Raw genomic sequence first — 19,971 nt, 5'->3', positions numbered from 1 at the left:
GTGCACCCACACAGCCCCCCGTGCACCCACCAAGCCCCCTGTGCACTCAGCCCCCCGTGCACTCACATAGCTGGGGTCCCAGACGGTGTATGTGCCCCCCGTGCACTCACATAGCTGGGGTCCCAGACGGTGTATGTGAGGTCCTCGTTGACCTTCACGACGAAGAAGAAGAGGAAGATGACCAGCATGAGCAGTGGGCTGACCACCCTCCACGTGACCTGCCAGAAGATGTTGGGCTTATGGCCAATCATGAACTCGATGTCCCGGTTGAACCTGCAAGCAAGGCCAGAGGGACCCGTCACTGGCGGCACCACCGGGACGTCAGTCTCCTCGAGCAAAGGACGCTCCGCCTCTGCCGCCGGACACTCGTGCTGCCCTGGAACGTGGGGCTCTGGCCCACGTCCAGGCCAGGGTGTGCCTCCTCTGAGAAGGCCACTCAGCGACGCCCCTCCCAGCGCCCTGACAGGAAGCCATCGACAGAGGTGTTCCCGTCCTCACCCACGTCCTGGGGCGGTCACCGACGCAGGATGGAGGGACGGAGAGGGGAGCCTCAGACACCGGCCTCGGCCTCAGGGGCAGCGACAGCACCTGAGGCCGGGGAGCTCCCGCCCTCCCCTGGCCTGGGGTCGATGCCCGATTTCTGCAAAAGGGACTCACTGTGGAAGTCAGGGAGGAACAGGTGCAGCGTGACCTGAGCTGCCCGTGGCCTCCAGGGACCCCGGCGGACGCTGTGGGGTTCTCACCCAGGCCAGCCCCCGGACGCGTGTGATGACGGAGCTGGTCCCTCAGTCTCCCTCCGAGGGACTGTCCGCCACTGTGCGCGTGCCTCACAGTGGAGCGTTTCTGCCTGCAGCTGACACCGCACATTCGGACCTCAACGCTCTTTGTGGATACCCGTGTGATTCCAGAACAGTGCGGCCCCTGCGTTCCTAAGCCCCGCCACCGTCCTGGGCCGGTTTGACTCTTGTCGTCACGCACCATTGCTGACGTGCATCCTGTCCCCAGACCCGCCTGCTCCTGCCTTCGGACTCAGCGCGGGTTTCCCCGAGGAGGAGCCGGCGTGGCTTGCCCTGCTTAATTTTAACAGATGCTGCCGGATTATTTCTAAAGGTGTCTGGAACCCAGCGCCTGCCAAGAGTGCCCGCTTCCCGGTTCGCCCAGCAGCCGCGGCTGATGGCGTCCGCGCTCCCTGCCTGCCGTTGTCTTTGGGAGCCCTCTGTCCCCCAGAGAGGCCTGGAGCACCAGGGAGTGAGGAGGGCTCCTGCCCAGGGACCCTGGGGGGTGCAGTCCCCGGTGCCCTTCCTGGGCGGGACGACACCGAGGCCAGGAGCCCCGGGCATCACGGTCCCAGCAGCAGGAGGCCCCGTGGCACATAGGTGGCCCCTCCCTGCCTCCCTGCCCCTCTGCTCTCCCACCTGCCCTGAGCCCTGGGGCTGCTCCGGATGCCTAGACTGAGCCAGCTGTCTGTCTGCCCCTCCTGCACCTCCGGGGTCCCCGGCTTCTGTCTGTGTGGGCTCAGCGTGTTTCTGGCTCATTCCTGCCTTTCGCTTGCTCAGGGTATTTGGCTACACATTTCACAGTTGCTTTCTTCCTCCTCCACCCCAAGCTACCTGCGCGGTCTGCTAAGGCATCATTAGTGCGTATCTCTGCGGAGGCAGGTCTGGCCGCACCTGGGGGGACGGGTGCGGTTTGCACGGCTCCTGGACGGCGTCGGGCCAGGCTGGCTGGGAGCTGGGATCCTCCTCAGCCAGCCTGAGCCCCCAGGTTTGGCCGCGCCCCAGCCTCGCTACCTCGGTGCGGCGCCTGCTGCTGCCCTGGGGCGAGACCCTCCTGCAGCTCCCGCCTGGAAGCCCCTCGGGAACCCCCGCCTCCAGCTGCCTCCCTACCTGTCCACGCCGTACACGTAGACCACGGAGAACATCTCGCAGAAGGCGATGATGAGCAGGGGGATGGAGCCGGCATAGCTGTCCAGCAGGGACAGCCAATACTGGCCCGAGTTCAGCGTGAAGATGAAGGCCAGCAGGTAGGTCCCCAGGCAGATGAGGCCTGCGGACCGCAGGCAGAGCTGGGTCACACGGCACCGGGGCCGCACCGCCGCCAGGGCCCCGCCCAGCCGGCCCCACACACACCTGTGAGCAGCTCCTTGGGCCACTTCGGGGGGATGACCCTGAGGTCCTGCAGGGGCACGACGACGCCCTCCATGTTCCCAAACATGGAGGACAGGCCCAGGCAGAAGAGCATGACGAAGAACAGCACCGACCACAGCGGGGACACCGGCATCTTGGTGATGGCCTCGGTGAAGACGATGAAGGCCAGGCCCGTGCCCTCCACGCCCTGCGGGGGGCACAGTCATGGGGCTGCCCGGCACCGCCGTGCCCCCCACCCCATGCCGGCCGCGTGACCCCCCGACGGCTCTGCCCGCCATGCCCAGGGCGAGGACGCGTAGATTTGAGCCGTCTGCGAAGCGACTAGATCGTGTGTTTTAGACCCGAGTGGACTTTGCGAAGCTGAGCTGTGAGTTACAGGTAGCGAGTGGCCCTGTCCCCCAGCAGTGGGGGAGCCCAAACGCTGGGACGCGCCACGCCACGCCACGCCACGCCGCGCTGGGATAGGCCCTCCGACCCCTGGACGGGCTCCCCACGCGGGAAACTTCCAAGAGGTTGCCTGAGAGAGTCACCTAAGCTCGTGCCCTGGAGGGCCACACTCAGGCGGCCATCAGCTGGGGTCGGGGCGCCCGTGTGCGCACAGGCTCGCGGGTGTGTCAGCGTCCGGCACCACCACCCGGGGTCCGTCAGTGGAACCCGGCACCTGCTCGCCACAGTCCTGGTGGCCGGTGGCCCTGGCCGTGGGGTCTCAGGCGAGAGCCCTGTGGGGTGCTGGGCCTGGGGCTGCTGTTCCGTCCACAGGGCTCCCCGCGGGGAAGTCTCCAGGATTCGGTGGGGTCTCAGGGCCCCCAGGAACTTAACAGCATGTGTGTGAGTTCCAGGGACGGGGTGCTGACCCTTCGCCCTCAGCAACCCTGCCCTGTGGATGGCTTTTGGAGTCTGCAGGGAACTTGCGAGCGGCAGTGCGCAGCCTGGCAGAGGCGCTGCTCGCGGAGGAGGAGAGCGCGGGTGCCACAGCCCGGGTGAGTCCCCGAGTGACAGCGCCGGGGAAGACCAGCCTGGGAGGCCACCTGTGACTGCGTTCCCTACTATGGAACTTCCAGAAAGGCAACTCATCGACGGGGACAGAAGCAGCGGAGGGGGCTGCCGCAGACGGAAGCCTCCAGGGTGACAGGTCTCAGTGACACACACGACTGCGCACGATCACACCTCGATAAAGTTGTTTTTAGAAAAAGAAAGGGCTCCGAGACCCTGCACCCGTCCGGCCATCCTGCCTTTGCATCCCGCACGCGGAGCCCTCCGGACATCCCTGGGAAACAGGGCTGAGAGACCCCGCGATCCCTCTGCTCGGGTTCCAGCTGGCGCCCAGGCCGGCACCGCTACCGTATCAGGGCCACTATCCATACGGCGCCAGACCCCGAAAACGGCAAAAATATGGGGTGGCTCCCAAATAAGGAAGCTGCAAAGTGAAATTAGAAAATGTCGGTCTACAAAGCACAGCAGTGTCTGAGCTGCGCCGATCATCAGAACAGTGCTCGAAGGCATTCGTTACAGCTGACGAGGGCGCGTGAGTTTCCTCGGCATCCAGGCAGCCGAGAAAACTTGTCCAGTCCGAGACAAAATGTGCCTCTGGTTGCCCAGTAAGTTCAAAAACAGTCAAAATTCTTCAATTTTTGCAGAAGGGATTCTATCGCAAATGGCCACAAGCGTGTTCTCAAGTGTGGGGTGGGGGAGGACGGGGGGCCAGCCCAGGGCACCTCAGCCCCCGCCTCCGGCATCAGCAGGGCCCCGGCGGTGGGAGGGCAACAGGTGGGCAGACACAGCGGCCGGGGGGAGGCGGCCCAAACCGCACTGCGCAGCCTCGCCCTTCCCGGCCTCCGGGCTCCGAGTCGCACCCAGAGGGCCCAGCGGGACTTACTTCCGAGAGGAAGGAGTTCATGTCGCAGGTCTGGAACTGCAGCTGTGCGTAGGCCGCGGGGTCGCTGGCGTTGCACCAGCGCTGCGCCTCCTCGAAGTTCTCCTGGGTCACGCTGTCTTCCGGCAGGTCGAACCCGTTGATGAGGGTCAGGATGTTCCTGGGAGGAGCGAGGGCTGAGCTGACTGCACCGCGGGCAGGACCCTCAGGCTGCCCCGAGACGCTGGCCTGGGCGCAAGCGGAGGACTCACGTGCTAAAGCACTCGTCGTAGCGCTCGGTGGCGCGGAAGCCGATGATGGAGTAGACCACGGTGGCCGCGTACACCGACGTGAAGCCGTTGATGACAGACACGATCACTGAGTCCATCTCGCAGTTGTTGCTGGGGAGGACAGCAGCGTCACCGCGCCTGATCTGGCGGACGGCCAGCCCCACGCTGGACGCGGTGAGGCAGAAACAGCGCGCCCGGCCCGGAGCTGGTCTCTGAGCCGCCGCGGGGAGCGGGGCCGGCGGGAGCCTGACATCCTCTGAGCAGGCACTGAGGTCACAGGTGACCAGAGGGCCGTGCCCCCAGCCCCGGGCCCTTCTCGTCACTTTGCCCACCAGCCTGGCAGCTCTGGAGACCCTCTGGTTTGGGTCGTAGGTTCTGACTTAGTAGAAGTTAGAGAGGGGCTCAGGCCATAACCCCTAGGGCCGGGTGGCCCTGGGGCTGGTCTTACCACCTCCTCAGGGTACAAAGGAGGAAAGTGGGTCACAGAGGTCTGGGGGGGCTCACCAGGCGTGGCAGAGTTGGCAAGGAGGGTGCACCTGGCCTTCGCACCCCCTTGGCCTCTGGTGCAGGCCCAGGGCCCCCCAGCTCCAGCCCACGTCGACTCGGGGCTCCCCAGAGCCGGGACCCGAAGGAGTTGGGGACACTGCCCAACGCCCTGCTGCAAGGGGAGGTTCCTGGGCGTACAGGAGTGGCCAGAGGAGTCGGGAGGGGTCTCCCAACTGGGAGTCCCCAGGGGATTCCCGAGCAGCCTAGGGGTCCGCAGTTAGCGCGGTCCAGGGCGCGTGGCCCAGGGGAGGCACGTGGGGGTGGGCCCCAAGGCCGTCCCCTGCCCCAGGCTTCCTCAGGGCCGTGCTCTGCCCCACGCCCCACCCCGCTGCTCCCAGCACCCAGACCTCTCCAGGTTGGAGTCCAGGCCCAGGGTCCCCCCACCCTCACGTCTGTTGTAACCTCGGTCAGCTCCGGTCTCCGGAACAGCACAGCCGGAGGACCCAGCGCGCATTCTCCCCCCATCCCGTCCGTCCGCTCGCCAGCTGAGGGCCCGGCTCCTAAGAGCAGGCCCCCCAGCACGTCCTAACCTCGCCCACCCAGCCAGGCCCCCATCTGGCTGATGCCAGCACCATCCTTCCAGATGCTTCCGCCAAGAGCAGACTGTCGGCCCGCAGGGAACTGCAAGCTGAACCACACTAAGTCGCCCACTGGGACAGCTGGAGTTAAAGTCAGACGGCAGCAAGTGCCGGCTAGGATGTGGGGAAACGGATGTGGGGAAACGGGAGCCCCCCCACACGCTGGCGGGAACCTGGAATGGCGCGGCCGCCGCAGAAACTCGTCTGGCGGCTTTTCAGAGGGTGGGACCGGGAGCCCCTGAGCACCCACAGTCCCCTCCTCGTGCACGCGAGAGATCTGTCCGTGGGGCATCACTCACAGTGTGGGCCGCCGCGGGTGTGTCTGGGACAGGCAAGGCCACGGGCTGGGAGTGGTCGGTGGTTGCCGGGGGCTGGGGGCTGGGGCATTTGGGAGTGCTAGTGGATATGGGGCTTCTGGCGTGGCTAGAATGTTCTGGAACTAGACAGCGGTGCTGGCTGGACAACTCCTGAATGTACTAAAACCACTGAACTGTGCACCCCAGATGGGAGAACCATGTGGTGTGCAAGTTATCAGGACAAAGCTGTTACAAAAACAATTCTCCCTCAGCTCCATCTTGCCAATCCCCGAGAAAGCCGGAGTCGCCCTGGGGCTTTCCTAGCACCTGTCCCGGCACCAGGGGAGGTCTTTGCCCCAGCACAGGCAGTGACCTGTGGCCCTTCTGTCCCTCCAGTGCCCGCCTGCTCCCACTCTACCCCCCACACTCTCCACCCCACACTGGCTCCAAGCGCTCCCTCCACACGCCTGGGCCCCCACCTGCCAATCCAGGCCCCACCCACAAGGCCCCACCCCTGCAAGGCCCCGCCCCACCCCCTTGACCTGGGAGTCCTGCTCCTACCCCGCCAGGCCCTTTCTCCTGCCCTGTGTTTCCTGCTGTCCTGTCTCTCCTGCACACGTGACATTTCTGCCCTCGCTTGTCTCCCTGCAAGGCTGAGGCTGAATCCAGATGCACCAGGCTGGGCATGCAGTCGGTGCTCCGCAAGTGTGCGTAGAAATGAGCTGACACCAACTGCATTCCTCCTGAAGGCTACTGGCCCCGTCCAGGGGTGTGCAGGTTCGTGGGCGGGGCTGGGGTCGGCGGGAAGCATCGTGCCTGGCCTGCTGGCGGGCTTCGGGGCACCGTCCGGGGGCCGGGGGTGAGGGCTGGGCTGGGCAGTGTGCGTGGAGGGGGCCTCAAGGCAGCACCCCAGGGCCAGGCCCAGGTTCCTTAAGGCACTGGGCGCGGCGGAAGCTGCAGGGGCCTGGCCAGACCCTGACCTGGCAGCAGAAAACTAACTGGTCGCGGTGCAGTGAGCGCCCGTTGTCTGTCCCGTCTTTTTATCCTCACAAGACAATCCCACAGTCTGATAGGGAAACCGAGGCATGGCACCATAATGCTCCCGGAAGCCCTCCACGCCCACCGCCCACACTCACTGCACAGAGTTGTAGCTGGAGAAGGAGATGAGGCCCCCGAAGGCCAGGGAGAAGGAGTAGAAGACCTGCGCGCCCGCGTCCAGCCAGGTGACCGGGTTGGCCAGCTCCTCGACCTGCGCCAGACAGAGACCTCAGCTGCAAGGACTGGCCGCTGGCGACGCGGGAGGGCATGGCTCGCGGGAGAGCCGTGAGTCTTGCTGGCAGATTGGGGGAGGAACACGCACTGCCCAGTGGGGCAGGTCCTTCCGCTGCAGTGGCTCCATTCCCCAGAGGGGGACAGTCAGGCCATAGGCTGTGCCCTCCCCGGCACAGGGCAGGAGAACAGGCCGCCCACGGCGGGAGGTCCCGAGGCCGGGGGTGTGAGCAGGGCGGAAGGCAGACTCACGTTGGGCGTGAAGAGGAAGACGATGCCGTTGGTGGCGCCCTTCAGCGTCAGGCCCCGGATGAGGAAGATGGTCAGCACGATGTAGGGCAGTGTGGAGGTGATGTACACGGCCTGCAGGGCAGGTGTGGGGAGGTGTGTGGGGACAGGTGGGGGGCAGGTGTGTGGGGACAGGTGTGTGTGGAGACAGGTGTGTGGATGCAGGTGGGGGCAGGTGTGTGGGGACAGGTGTGTGTGGAGGCAGGTGCGGGGAGGCAGGTGTGTCGGGACAGGTGTGTTGGGACAGGGGTGTGTTACAGACGCGTGGGCACAAGTGTGTGGGGACAGGTGTGTGTCGGTACAGGTGGGGGGCAGGTGTGTGCAGGCAGGTGTGTGGGGACAGGTATGTGTGGGGACAGGTGTGTGGGGACAGGTGTGGGGGCAGGTGTGTGGGGACAGGTGTGTGGGGGCAGGTGTGTGGGGACCGGTATGTGGGGGCAGGTGTCCACGGGGACAGAGGGAGCCCAGGCCCCTCGGGCAGAGCAGCCGCAGGGGAGGGACTGGCCGGGCAAGACTCTCGGCTGCTTTCTCTGCGGTATTGGGCAGATGGAGCCCTCCCCTCCCCACTCCCTGTGGTCGCTGCGGGGCCCCTTCCACCCGGTAGGCGTGTGGCCGCACTTGCACGGGGCTTCCCAGTGCGCTGTCTGGAAGCGCCAGGCCAGGCCAGGTATGGGCCGTGGGGCAGGCCGGGGGGCAGCACAGAGACCCTCGCAGCCGCGCACGTGCCCAGGGCAGAGGCAGCAGCGCAGGTGGGCGCCGGGGCCCTCGGGGTCGGCCTGGAGGGGCAGCCCGCCCACGTACCTTCCCGGTGGTCTCGATGCCGCGGATGGTGCACACGTAGAGCACGCTCCAGGCGCAGGTGAGGCACAGCAGGATCCACCACTGGATGGAGCCCGAGTCGCTGATGGAGGTGGAGATGTTGAGGGTCTCGCGGTACCAGAAGTAGTCCACGGGGGAGCTCCTGGCACACTCCTCCACGTAGCCTGCGGAGACGGCGTCCGCGCGCTCAGGGAGGTGTCTCCCAGGAGGAGCCATGGGGAGAGCAGGCGCCACGGGGCCCGGAGCAGGAGGAAATGCCAGCCACGCTCCCGAGGCACAGACACCGAGCACACGCACACACGTGCACGTGCACACACGCCTACAGGCCTCTCGCAGTGGGTCTCTCCCGCTTGCCTGACCCCGGCTGCCGTCGGCAACACGGAAGGTTCCAGCGTGTTTGGGCCCCTGCCTGGGCCCCGCCCAGGACTCTGCCCATCTCCATGCGTCCTCAGCGCTGTGGGCCTCTCCAGGCACGTGGCCCACCCGAGAGCCTTCTCAGGGGCAGGCCTCTAATCGCCGAGCCCCCCGCCGGGGCGGGACAGGCCCTGACAGCCCGAGTGCAGTGCAGGGCGCGTGGCGGAGGCCCCAGGCAAAGCCACAGGCAGGGCACGGGGCCAGGAGGACCAGACGAGAGGCAGGGGTGACTTGGGACACACACACAGGGGCAGAACTGCTGCATGTGTGTAGAGTCCCCTCGGGATGCCTGGGCGGGAGGTGAGGGGCCGGGCATCGCGGAGCCCACATGCTGAGTCCCACGGTGGCCGTCCTGATGACCTCACCCGCCACTGTGCCACCCTGACGCAGCAGCCACCATTTCTGGGGGCTTTTGTCCTGCACTGTGACCATTAGAGATGCCCCATTGCTCTGACAGTGCTCTGGGTTTTGACAAATCTGAGCTGTGGCCATCTGCGTTTTAGAAGACTGGAGGGTGACCCTGCGGGAGGGCGTGTCTGCCTGTCGAGTAGGTGCGGCGGGGAGTGGGCTCACCTGTGTGGTTCTCATCCAGTGGGCACTGGCTCCAGGGCAGCGGGTCCTGGAAGGAGTTGAAGAAGTACCACATGACCCAGGCGATGATGGTGTTGTAGTACAGGCCCACCACGAAGGACACGAACATGGACGCCAAGCCTGCGGGAGGGCACTGCTGCTGCGGTGTGGCCCCGAGGGCACTGCCCACCTGCCCACCCGGGCAGCGCTGGGTGCAGGGGGCCGGCGGTCGGGGAGCTGCTCCTGAGGCTGAGCAGCAAAGCCAGGCGGCCGGGGCCGAGCAGACACGCACACCCGACCCACCAGAGCCCGGGGCTCCTGCCACCTCCACTGGGCAGGTGCGGGCAGGCGGCCACAGGGCCTTTGCAAAGAGCCATCCAGGTGCTCCATGTTGTCTTGACATTTTAAGTTGAAAACCAAGTGTGTGTGTGAATGTGAGAGTGTGAGATGGGGAAGGACAAGAGAGGGAGGGAGGAGATCTTGAAAACTGAACAGGAGGCCAGGGAAGGTGGGCGTGGGAGCAGGTGGGAGTGGGAGCAGGTGGGAGTGGGAGCAGGTGGGTGTGGGAGCAGGTGGGCCTGGGGAGCAGGTGGGAGTGGGAGCAGGTGGGTGTGGGAGCAGGTGGCAGTGGGAGCAGGTGGGCCTAGGGAGCAGGTGGGCTCTGGGAGCAGGTGGGCTCTGGGAGCAGGTGGGCTCTGGGAGCAGGTGGGCTCTGGGAGCAGGTGGGCTCTGGGAGCAGGTGGGCGTGGGAGCAGGTGGGTGTGGGAGCAGGTGGGCCTGGGGAGCAGGTGGGCTCTGGGAGCAGGTGGGAGTGGGAGCAGGTGGGAGTGGGAGCAGGTGGGCTCTCGGAGCAGGGGTGGGCCTGGGGAGCAGGTGGGCTCGTGGGAGCAGGTGGGCCTGGGGAGCAGGTGGGCTCTGGGAGCAGGTGGGCGTGGATGCAGGTGGGCCTAGGGAGCAGGTGGGCTCTCGGAGCAGGTGGGCCTAGGGAGCAGGTGGGCTCTCGGAGCAGGTGGGCGTGGGAGCAAGTGGGCTCTGGGAGCAGGTGGGTGTGGGAGCAGGTGGGAGTGGGAGCAGTTAGGTGTGGGAGCAGGTGGGAGTGGGAGCAGGTGAGCTTAGGCCACTAGGCTTCAGAAGGGCGGATTCCTGCTGGGCTCAGAATCCCTTTTCAGGACCCTGCCCACTTCTCCCTCAGCTGGAACCCTCTTATCCGTATCCTGAGGTCTCCGTGAGCCATACTTGGGCCAGGTCACAGGGCTTGAGTGAGTGACCACAGCTGGGGCCAGCGTCCCTGCGGGGCCTCCTCCCTGACCTGGGTGGGGAGAGCAGGCGGCCAGCGCCCCTCCCGGTGCCAGGCCCTTGCGGAGCCTGCTCTGGGAAGGCAGGGGTCACTCTGCTGTCCTCTGGCGTCCTGTGCCCTGTGCCACCAGGGTCTCGGTGGCCTCTGCTGCCCTGGCTGTTTCCTGGAGACCAGGAATGGCCCGGCCCGGACACTGCCACGTGCCCTCCCACAGATTCTAGCAAGGCTTCTGGAGGCCTGGGGTGGAGACAGACCCGGGATGTCCCGCTCCCCAGAGCAGACGGGGAGACGGGGAGGGCGACTCACCTAAGCCCTTCAGGGCCGGGTGGATGGCGGTCCACAGGCCCATGCCGCCCTTGCGCAGCCGCTGCCCGATGGCGAACTCCAGGTGCAGCAGGGGGATGCCCTCCAGGACCAGCAGGATGAGGAAGGGGATCATGAAGGCACCTGGTGGGGCGGGAATGGGGAGCTCGGTCTGGGCCGGCAGCGGCCCCCGGGCTTGGACGGAGCTGGATGTAAGGGCCCGTCTACTGCACCAGGGTCAGAGCTCACTCACGTCCCGGAAGGACCGCTTGGCCCGACGGTCCCAGCTGTGCAATGGGCTGAGACCACGTGTGGGACCCTGGGAGCCGTGGCCACTCACCGAGGCTCCACTGACGTCCCCAGGCATTGAACAGCCCAATGCAGTAGGCGCCCCGTGGCGCCCTCGTGGTAGCACCGAATCGACGCCCTCCAGCCCCCTCGCTGCCCAGGAGCCGCTGGCCAGGAGCTGGGCAGGCCCACGGCAGAGAGCCCGCGCCCACCCGCGGTGCCAACTGCACTGCCCCCTACTTGCCCACGAAAGGGGCTGCTCCCTGGCACACCCTGTGCCTGGAGGGGGACCCGTCCTCTTTGTCACAAGGATTGTTCCTGAGCTTGCAGTGGCTCATCTGTGACACCAAATGTCCTTTATCTTAAAATGCAGATCACCACAATGCGGTACCACCTTTCACTCACTGGGACGGCTACTGTCACGCAAACAGACGGTGACAAGTGTGGGCAGAGAAGCGGAGGAGCTGGCGCTGCCCAAGTGGGAAGGTAAATGGCGCAGCCACCGTGGAAACCTGCGTGGTGACTCCTCGAAGAGTAAAAACAAGGACGACCACAGGACCCAGCAGCTCCCCTCTGGGTCTGTCCCCCAGGGCACTGCACGCAGATCCCTGTGTTCAGAGCGGCACGTTCCACAATAGCCGAGGCCACGCGAGCGTCCACTGATAGGCGGAGGCAGGAGTGCAGTGTGGCCCATCCACGCACAGCGCACGTTCAGCCTCAAGGAAGGACGCCCTGTTGTTTGCCACAATGTGGGTGAGCCCTGAGGACCTTATGCTGAGTGAGAGCGCCCGTCACAGAAACACAAGCGCTCTATGGGCCCCTCCATGGCGGCCCCGGAGAAGTGGGGTTCGCAGGGGCAGAGGTGGACGTGGCTGCTGGGGCTGGGGAGGGAGCGGGAGTCGGTGCTGGGCGCAGGACCCCAGGGGATGAAACGTCTGGAGGCAGGTGGTGGACGGGTGGGTGGCTCTGTGAGTGTGTTGGACCCCTGGCTGGACACGTGATGGCAATTATGGTGGCAACGTTTATGTCATGTGTGTCCTGGGTATGATAACAGGAAACTGCAAAGAAGAACCGTGTTCAGACACGTCTGCCTCCATCCCAACACGGGCTTTGTCTCACGGGAGACGTGGCCCCAACGCGGCACCTCCAGCCAGCGCCGTGGGCTCCAGCGTGGACTGTCAGCAGCAGACACTGAACCGTGATGATGTTCGGGTTGTTTTGGAATCCGGTGACTCCTGAGGCCGACCCGCGAGAGGAGGCGGAACGGCCCAGGGAACCGGGAGGCAAGACGCTCACTCTCCTGACCACGCCGAGGCCCACGTCGGTGTCTACGTGGGCTGGAAAGCTGCTCGGGGACTGTTTTGAAATAAATAAAAGATAGAGCTACGCTAACCCTAGGGGAAATGCTCGATCTCTGTGACAATCAGGTGTGTTGCTCCGGACGCATCTTTGGGAAAGCCGGCGCGAGGACGGCGGACCCCGGGTAAGAGTCGCAAAACGTCCAAGCGTCTGGAAGGATCTCGCACTCACGTCTGCCCACCCCTTTCAATCCTGTCTCTTTAGAAGGACCACGGCGGAGAAGGGCGGTCGTCTCCTGCCAGAGCCGCAGTCGCAGAGCAGCTGCAGGGTCCGGGTCCTTCACCTGCGGGGGGCGGGCTCGTCCGCGAGCCCCTGGGCGGCTGAGCAGGCCCGTGGTTCCTGCCGGCACCCAGGCCCTAGCGGGGCACTGAACAACCGACCATAGCAGGCGTGGACAAGTAGGGAGCAGGGACACGGTGCCACCACGGGCATGCCACCGTCCCCACACGGAATGACAGCCACACACGGCGTGCCCTCCCCGACCTCCCCTGGCTTCGGTGCAGGAAGGTGCCGGCGGCAGGCAGACGCTAATCCCGTGCGCCGGGCCCCACGCTGGCCGGACATTGGGCTCAACCGCGGGATGCAAGCAGAGAGCGGTGACAGGGCCCAGGAGAGACCCGGGAGCCAAGCCCTAGGGGTGGGGCCACAGCTGCAGCTCACCTGCAGGGACACCTGACGTCCCAGCAGCCACCAGGAGCTTGATTTGCAACTCTTTTGTGCAAAACCACCAGGAAGAAACCAGTGCGTGGTTCCCTGATGTCCTTCCCTCCCTCCCCTCCGCTCCAGGACCCACCCCTAAACACTCCCTGGGAAAACTCCTACTCATCCATGAAAACCCTACTCAGTGCCCCGTCTTCTGGGTCACCTTGGCCGGGGCCCTTGCTCCGGATGATCCTCCCTTCTGGAAATTCCTTGGGACAAGAGGGCCCCATCCCTCACCCCTGTGGGTCGGGCTAGAAACCGAGCAGCGAACCAAGGGATGGGCCGACACACACATGCCGCACCCTACGTGTGCCGGGCCCGGCCCGTGTCCTGCGGGGCAGCCAGGCCCTCCCTCGCGCCCACATGGAGCCTGTCGTGGGAGGCAGCTGCTGACTGGGCTGGGGCTCCCGGGGGCAGCGCTCGCCTTTGGGACGAGGGACTCAGCCCCTGGGCGCGAGGCTCCCTCCAGAAACCCAAGCAAGGATGTCGAGTGACTGATTAAGTCCCCAGGGGTGCAAATTTTCTCCCTAAAGCCCTACTTCTTCCACTGCGGGGCAGGGGCAGGGAGCGGATGGCTTTGCCAGGTGGACGAAGCAGATGCCAGTGAGGTTCCAAAGGTCCCCAGAGACCAGGACCTCCTCTCGCTGCCTCATTGGCCTTTGTGTTTCACAGGTGGAAGCAAAGGGCAGAGATAACGGTAGGGACTAGGGACAGGGACAAGAGAAAATGCCCAGAAGGGAAAAGACACTTGGCACAGAAACACAGTCCCCTCTTTTCTTGAAAAATTAGGAAATGAGGAGGAGGAGAAAAAGAGGAAGAGGGTGTGGGGCGGAGGAGTAATGGAGGGGAGGAGGGGAGGAGGGAAAGAGAAGGAGTAGGGGGAGGAAGAGGGGGAGGAGAAGTAGAGGGGGAGAAGGGAAGGGGAGGAGGAGGAGGGAGGAGGGGGGAGGAGGAGGAAGGAGGGGGAGGGGAGGGGCAGCTGCAGGTTCTGAGAGCAGGGACCAAGCCGTCCCCTCTGCTCTCTCCGGCAGGTGGTGTCTGGGGCGGGGTGAACGCCGGTGGTTTGCAGAGTACAGAGACGCAGGACCAGGGCAAGGGGAAAGGCAGCCCGGACTCCCTGGAGCAGGGAGGTGGCGGGAACAGGCGAGGCAGAGCAGGCGGGGTCCCTGCAGGGGTGGCCTGGGCTCCCCGCAGGCCGCGTCTCCCCCTGCGCAGTGCGGAGGAGGCGGCGGTGCTTTGGGCCCGCCTGCAGTGGGCTCTTCGTGCCTGAGCGTGAGGCTCGTGGAGATGCTCGTGGAGAAGGGCGGTTTCTGGGCAGGTGTCCTGGGCGTGAAGGTGATTCCACCTGTGCGGTTCTCTCGGGCACCGTGGGTGTCCCGGACCTGGACGTGGGGCGGTGTTGTTCTGGCGGGCGGGCAAGTGGGCACATCCTGAGACCTCCTGTTGCTGCCCCCACACCCGACACCGGCCTGGGGGACTCCCCTCCACGTCCGTTTCCAGGTGAGCCCCAGGGCAGGTGCTGCCTGGAGGCGGCGGCGCTGCTGGCTCTGGAGACGCTCTTCCCGGGAAAGGGGCTCTTGGCCACCTGCCTGCGCTTGCCCAGGAGGGCAAAACTGAGAGGCTTTGGAGACGGGAGGGAGGAGGGTGAGGGGTTCTTTAATCCCGAAGGGCCGCCCCAAACAGGACGAAGCTGCCTGCTCCGGCGTCTTGCTCGGTCAGCACCAAGGACCCTCGCCCATCAGGAAGTGTGGTGTCGCGGACGCGGCTTTGCACGCGGAGCCCTCGGGAAGACGGTGGAGAGTGCCGAGGGTCGCTCGCACTCCACTGTCCTGGCGTCCGCGCCAGCCGTGGCCTCGCGTCCCCCAGGAGCGCGAGGAGGGCACCCTGCGGAGTCCATCCCCCATTCTCCGCAGCCCCGGCCACCAGAGCCACACCCGGGTCACACGCATCACGAAACAGGTGCACCGGGGACAGCCGTGAGCAGCACAGAGCCGGCCTCGGGCAGGGCCCCCCGTCCTGCCCCTCTGGGGCCCCAGTCCTTGCAGGCGGGTTGTCTGGGCTATGGGGTCCTGGCCAGCACACGGCAGAGCGACCCTGCGTTCCGCCAGGCCAGCGGGGTGGCCAGACCCTGGGTGCCACCCGCCATCACCGCAGCTGGGGGGCCCCGTGAGGAGTGGCCCTCAAAGTCCAGCAGGGGACCTGGTGTCCCAGCAGGCCGGGGGCCAGGTGCAGGTGCCGCTTGCCTGGGCTGGGGAGCACGGCCCGTGGTGGGGACGTGGGACCACCCTGGGAGCCTGTGCACCGGGGCTCTGCTCTGCCCTCGCCTGTCCACCTGGAGCCCACGCCCAGCCCCTGCCAGGCCACACGCGGAGAATCAGGGCCCCAAACACTCTGCCTGCGTCTGTCCTCGCGAGGCTCCGCGTGCGAGTCTGTAGCACTGCCGGCCAGACTCCCGCCACACGGCACGTCCTGGGGGGGCAACAGGCTGCCACGGGCGAGAGCGCCACGCTCCTGAGCTTCTGGGCTTCGTGCTGACCCCCGGCCGGCCCAGAGACAGAAAGCATGCGCCCCACACGCAGACCGGCCCCCTGACCAAGCTGGAGGTGGGACTAACTCTGCTTTTCTTCAGGGACTTTGACGTCACAAAACCCATGTGAGGGGCAGCGAGTCCTTCGAAGTTAGGAAAGATACGGCCGCCACTAGCGAGATCACATCATTTAAAAGTAGACCCTTAAAAACCCACACGAGGACGCCTGCTGTGAACACGCCCCAGACTGGCCGGCGGAGGCTTCTCGGGAGAAAGCCGCCCGCGCACAAGGGCAGCAGCCTGCGCCCGCCCGGCCCAAGGCCGCCTCTGGCACGGCGTCCCAGGAACAGCCCCTCGGGGTGGGGGGACAGGGGTCTCGCCGGCCTGGAAGCACCTGTCAAATGCACGAGGGCACCCAGAGGCGAACACTCAGGCGACCCCCGTGGCCCCCAGGGGGCACCAGGAGGCTGGACAGAGGGACGTCCTGCAGCTGGGGTGGAGGGGGCTCGGCTGAGGCGAGCAGGGCCCTCGGGACTTCTGGAGGCGGCGTGGGGCCCTCAGCGGCTCCCCCGCTCTGCGCCTGGAGCCCAGCGGCACAAGCTCTGGCCGCCTGCCCCGTCCACCCAGGCCCCCTGCGCGAGCCCAGCTCTCGCCTCTGTCCCAGGGGCCACAGGGCCTCCCGTGGCTGCGGAGCGAGAGGATGCGCAGGGGCCTTGCACCAGGTGTCTGCACAGGGGCTCTGCCTGGGGGGCCGCGGTCCCCCGTCCCCGGCCCTCAGGTCGAGCTGCGCCCTGGGGCAGCGCAGGCCCTCCCTGGAGCCACGCAGGGCTCCGCCGCCTCAGCAGCAGCCAGAGCACCGGGGGTGGGGGCGGCACCATCTCCCGTGCGCAGGGCATCGGCGCTGACAGTCCGGCACGCCGCCCGCCGCCCGGCCTACCTCCTCCGTGGCTCTGGCACAGGTAGGGGAAGCGCCACACGTTGCCCAGGCCCACGCAGAAGCCCACGCAGGTCAGCATGTACTGAGCCTTGTTGTCCCACTGGGGCCGCGAGCTGGCCTCCTGGCGCTCGATGGTCTCCAGCTCGTCCAGGGAGGGGATCCGCTCCTCCAGGCCGGGGTTGGGCAGCACGAGCCTCACCATGGTGGTCGCTGGGCTGGTCCCACGCAGCTGTGGGCAGGACGGGAGACAGAGGGCGAGTGGCTGTGGGCCGAGAGCCCGAGGCACTTTATAGAGAACCTTTGGCACCTCACCCCAGGCACCTGGGCAGAAAGGAGCCGTCAGCAGATCTGCAGGGCGCGTCCGGCGGGACTGTTAATGCCTTATCTGCAGGGCGCCCGCCCTCGGGGCCAGCAGAGCCACCCACCGGAGGCCGCTCTGCAGGCCGCTCTGCAGCGCTGGCCGCCCCTCCCCCTGTGCAAACGTGCACAGGTGAGCCGCCCTCCCTGGACCACAGTGATTCCGAGGACACGCCCCTGAGGAAGGACCCAAGGCAAATAGACTCTGTCTGTTGACCCACCCGGCTCAGTGGGACCCCAGACCCTGCTGCCCACTGCTGGCCGCACACGCCCACCTGCAGGAAGCTTTCCCGCTGGGTGCGGGGCTGCCTGCCTGTCGTGGGGCCTGGTGGAGCCGCGGCCTGGGGGTGGCCATCGCCCCTCCCAGCCCAGCCCCGCCGGCCTCGGACAATAAATAGCTGTTCGAAGGGTCAGGGGTTCCCGCCAGTACCCAGGGTGCCCGGGGGGTGGGCCCTCCAGACTGGGCCACGGGGACCCTGGGCTCATCACAGGGCCCAGAACCACCCTGGCCACCGCTGGGTCTCCAGAGCCGTTGGACCTGAAGCCATCCCATACCCACTGCCTTCCTGGGGACAGCAGGACTCCTGCCTTCCACAGAGCGCCGTGGGGGCAGCCCTGTGCCGCGGGCCGACAGAGGGGCCCAGGAGGACCAGGGACAAGGACAGTCCCCAAGGCTCCGTGCGTGGTTGGGTGCGAGTGCCCTCCTTCTCGGGGTCCTCCAGGCCTCTCCGCCTGTTATCTGGGTGGTCCCACCTGCAGGGAGCTGCTCCTACCCCCATGGGCAGGTTCAGGAGCCCGTCCTTTGCCCCCAGGACACAGCTGAAACTGAGAAAGGGTGGAGGCCGGAAGGAAGAGATCAGATTTGCGTTTAGGAACATCTGGCTCCTGTGGGGAGCACAGATGGGAGGGAAGGAGGGGCAGGAAGAAGAGAGAGAGACAAAGACCGAGACAGAGAGACAAAGCGAGAGGGAGGTGGGGAGAGAGACACACACAGAGACAGGAGGGGAGGGTAGATGCTGGCCCAGGCCCAGTGCCGGGCACCTGGGGAGAGGGAGGGCAAGACAGGGAGGAGACAGGGAGGGGGGGTCGCCTGACCCCAGGGGCCAGCCAGGGAGAGTGCGCTGGGGGCGGAGGAGCAGGAGCTCCCTGGACATGCCCGGCCTGAGGCCACCCGCAGGGCCAGGTGTGGGGGGAGGGTCACTGCCCTTGCAACCCCCCGGGCACCCCGGGTTCCACGAGTCAGGCCTTGACTGTGGCCCCTGCACTTTCTCCTCCCCCACCCCCTCTGGGAGCTTCTGCCCAGGAAGCCAGGGAGTGGCACAGACAGGACTTGGACCCACATTCCGGACCGAGGCCCCATGGATCTTACTGCCCTACGCCGGGGATCCTCCCTTGTAAAACACAAACATCGTATCTCACTGCACGGTCGTTTCCTGCGGAAGCATCTGGAAACAGCTCTGGCAGAGAGACCCTGTGTCTGCCGCCAAGCCCGAGCCTCGCAACAAGGACTCCAGGGGCAGCCTTTGCTCTGGCTCCTGTGCTGGAGCCCTGGGGAGGGTCCCGGCAGCGCCACCGCCCCCTAACCCCCACCCCAGGGGGCCCTGCGCTCGGTCTGCTGAGTGTCAGGCCCGGCCCCCCGCCACAGAGCCCACCCGGCCTCCGTTTTCACTCCAGCCCCATCGGTGGGCATGAAGGGAGCTCCGGGCGCCCGGCTCCAAGACGCTGCCGTGGTCTCATGGGCCGTCCGCCACGTCCCACGTGGGCCGGAGGCGGCCTCTGTGATCGCGGCATCCCTCAGATGCAGGGACGGATACGGCCCGGCCAGGGGTGCCCAGAGAACTCTCCTCCGGGCTCTGAGGCCGGGTGGGGGCCAAGGAGGCCAGAGCAGGTCATGCGTGCTCCCCGGGTGGTGTGGCCAAGCCCCGCGCAGAGCCTGCCGTGTCTGTGACACAAAGGCCCTCACCCTCCTCGTGGCCAGCAGGGTCCCGCCAGCCCTGGCCCTGGCTGCTGACCTCCTCGCCCCTCCAGCCCGAGGCCCCTGGGGGTCCTGGCACGCGCCTGGCCTGCCCCTGCCCCCAGGCCGTGACACTGCCTTGTTGCCCTGGCCGCCGTGTGGCACTGCCAGCCCACTGCCCCCCGTCGTCCCCCCTTCGCTCCTCACAGCTGTTTCTTCCTGACACGTCGCTCAGTCGGGCTGCCTTTGGGGTTACAGTTAGTTTTCTCTCTTCCTGCCAGGACACAGGGTGGTCCGGCAGGGGGCTCTGTCTCCTCTGCTCCCGGAGAAGCCCCGAGCCCGTGGGTGTCAAACCAGCAAATGGGCTGGGGGACCCTGGGGCCCTGGAGCCCCTGATCCGCCCTTCCCGGCTGCATCCGCTGCCAGCTCACCAGGGACCTCAAAGACGCCGCCATGATCAGACAAGGCTCAGGTTCCCTTGCAAAATCTGGGGCAGCTCAGGGGCATAGGCGCACAGACTTGAGCCATTTGCTTTTACTAGAATTGTGTTTGAAAATACACCTGGAAACACCAAGGCCCATGACATCGCCCACCTGCGCCCCCCTGGAGGCGAGAGAGGTCACCTGGGCAAACTGAGGAGTAGCAGAGTAGGCCCGTATGGCTGGGACCTCGGGCCTGCACCGACCACCATGGCCCTGCGGGGACTCGGGGCCCAGGCTCACGCTGTGTTTCCTGCAACAACGACGTAGCGCAAAAGCAACATGCTCAACAAAGAGAACCCAAGTTTTCCCGCCAGCTGGACGAAAACAGGTAACACCTCTCTTCCTTCTGGCCTTTGAAAATACGTGTGAGAGGCACTCCCTCGCTACGTGAAATCCTACCCGCCGGTGCGTGACTTTAACTCGCATCACGTCTTAAAATTTTCCTTTTATTACATCTTTAATTGTTTAATTAAATTTTATGTAACTGATATTTAAATTAAGTTTTTATTACATTTTTCTTTCAAACACCGTTTTCGATGCGTGACATCGAAAGTGCAGTGCGCTGGTGAATTTTCACAGATCAAGCGTCCATGCAACAATCACCGCATCAAGACACAGAATGTGCAGAACCCCCGAGGCGCCACTCCCCCCCAAGCATTGCCCTGCTTCCTTGTGAAAAGAAACCACCCTCTCCAG

General features: G+C 65.9%; 1 protein-coding gene across 1 annotated transcript in view; it reads right to left on the bottom strand.

Annotated features, from left to right (window-relative positions):
• SLC6A19 (solute carrier family 6 (neutral amino acid transporter), member 19) overlaps positions 1–16,736 on the bottom strand; it is a 17,344-nt gene extending 608 nt beyond the window's left edge. The window contains exons 1-11 of the mRNA XM_012663720.1: positions 16,483–16,736; positions 10,673–10,813; positions 9,073–9,210; positions 8,068–8,249; positions 7,231–7,341; positions 6,846–6,958; positions 4,272–4,400; positions 4,024–4,180; positions 2,130–2,334; positions 1,887–2,046; positions 111–273 (exon numbers count right to left, since the gene is read on the bottom strand). Coding sequence (XP_012519174.1) covers positions 111–273; positions 1,887–2,046; positions 2,130–2,334; positions 4,024–4,180; positions 4,272–4,400; positions 6,846–6,958; positions 7,231–7,341; positions 8,068–8,249; positions 9,073–9,210; positions 10,673–10,813; positions 16,483–16,684 — 1,701 coding nt within the window. The 5' untranslated portion in view covers positions 16,685–16,736. The remainder of the gene's footprint in view (positions 1–110; positions 274–1,886; positions 2,047–2,129; positions 2,335–4,023; positions 4,181–4,271; positions 4,401–6,845; positions 6,959–7,230; positions 7,342–8,067; positions 8,250–9,072; positions 9,211–10,672; positions 10,814–16,482) is intronic.
• Positions 16,737–19,971: the final 3,235 nt, after the last annotated feature.

This window comes from Propithecus coquereli, unplaced genomic scaffold, assembly GCF_000956105.1.
Source record: "Propithecus coquereli isolate 6110/MARCELLA unplaced genomic scaffold, Pcoq_1.0 Scaffold827, whole genome shotgun sequence".
Lineage (NCBI taxonomy): Eukaryota > Metazoa > Chordata > Mammalia > Primates > Indriidae > Propithecus > Propithecus coquereli.
This window is presented reverse-complemented; position numbering and strand designations above follow the sequence as displayed.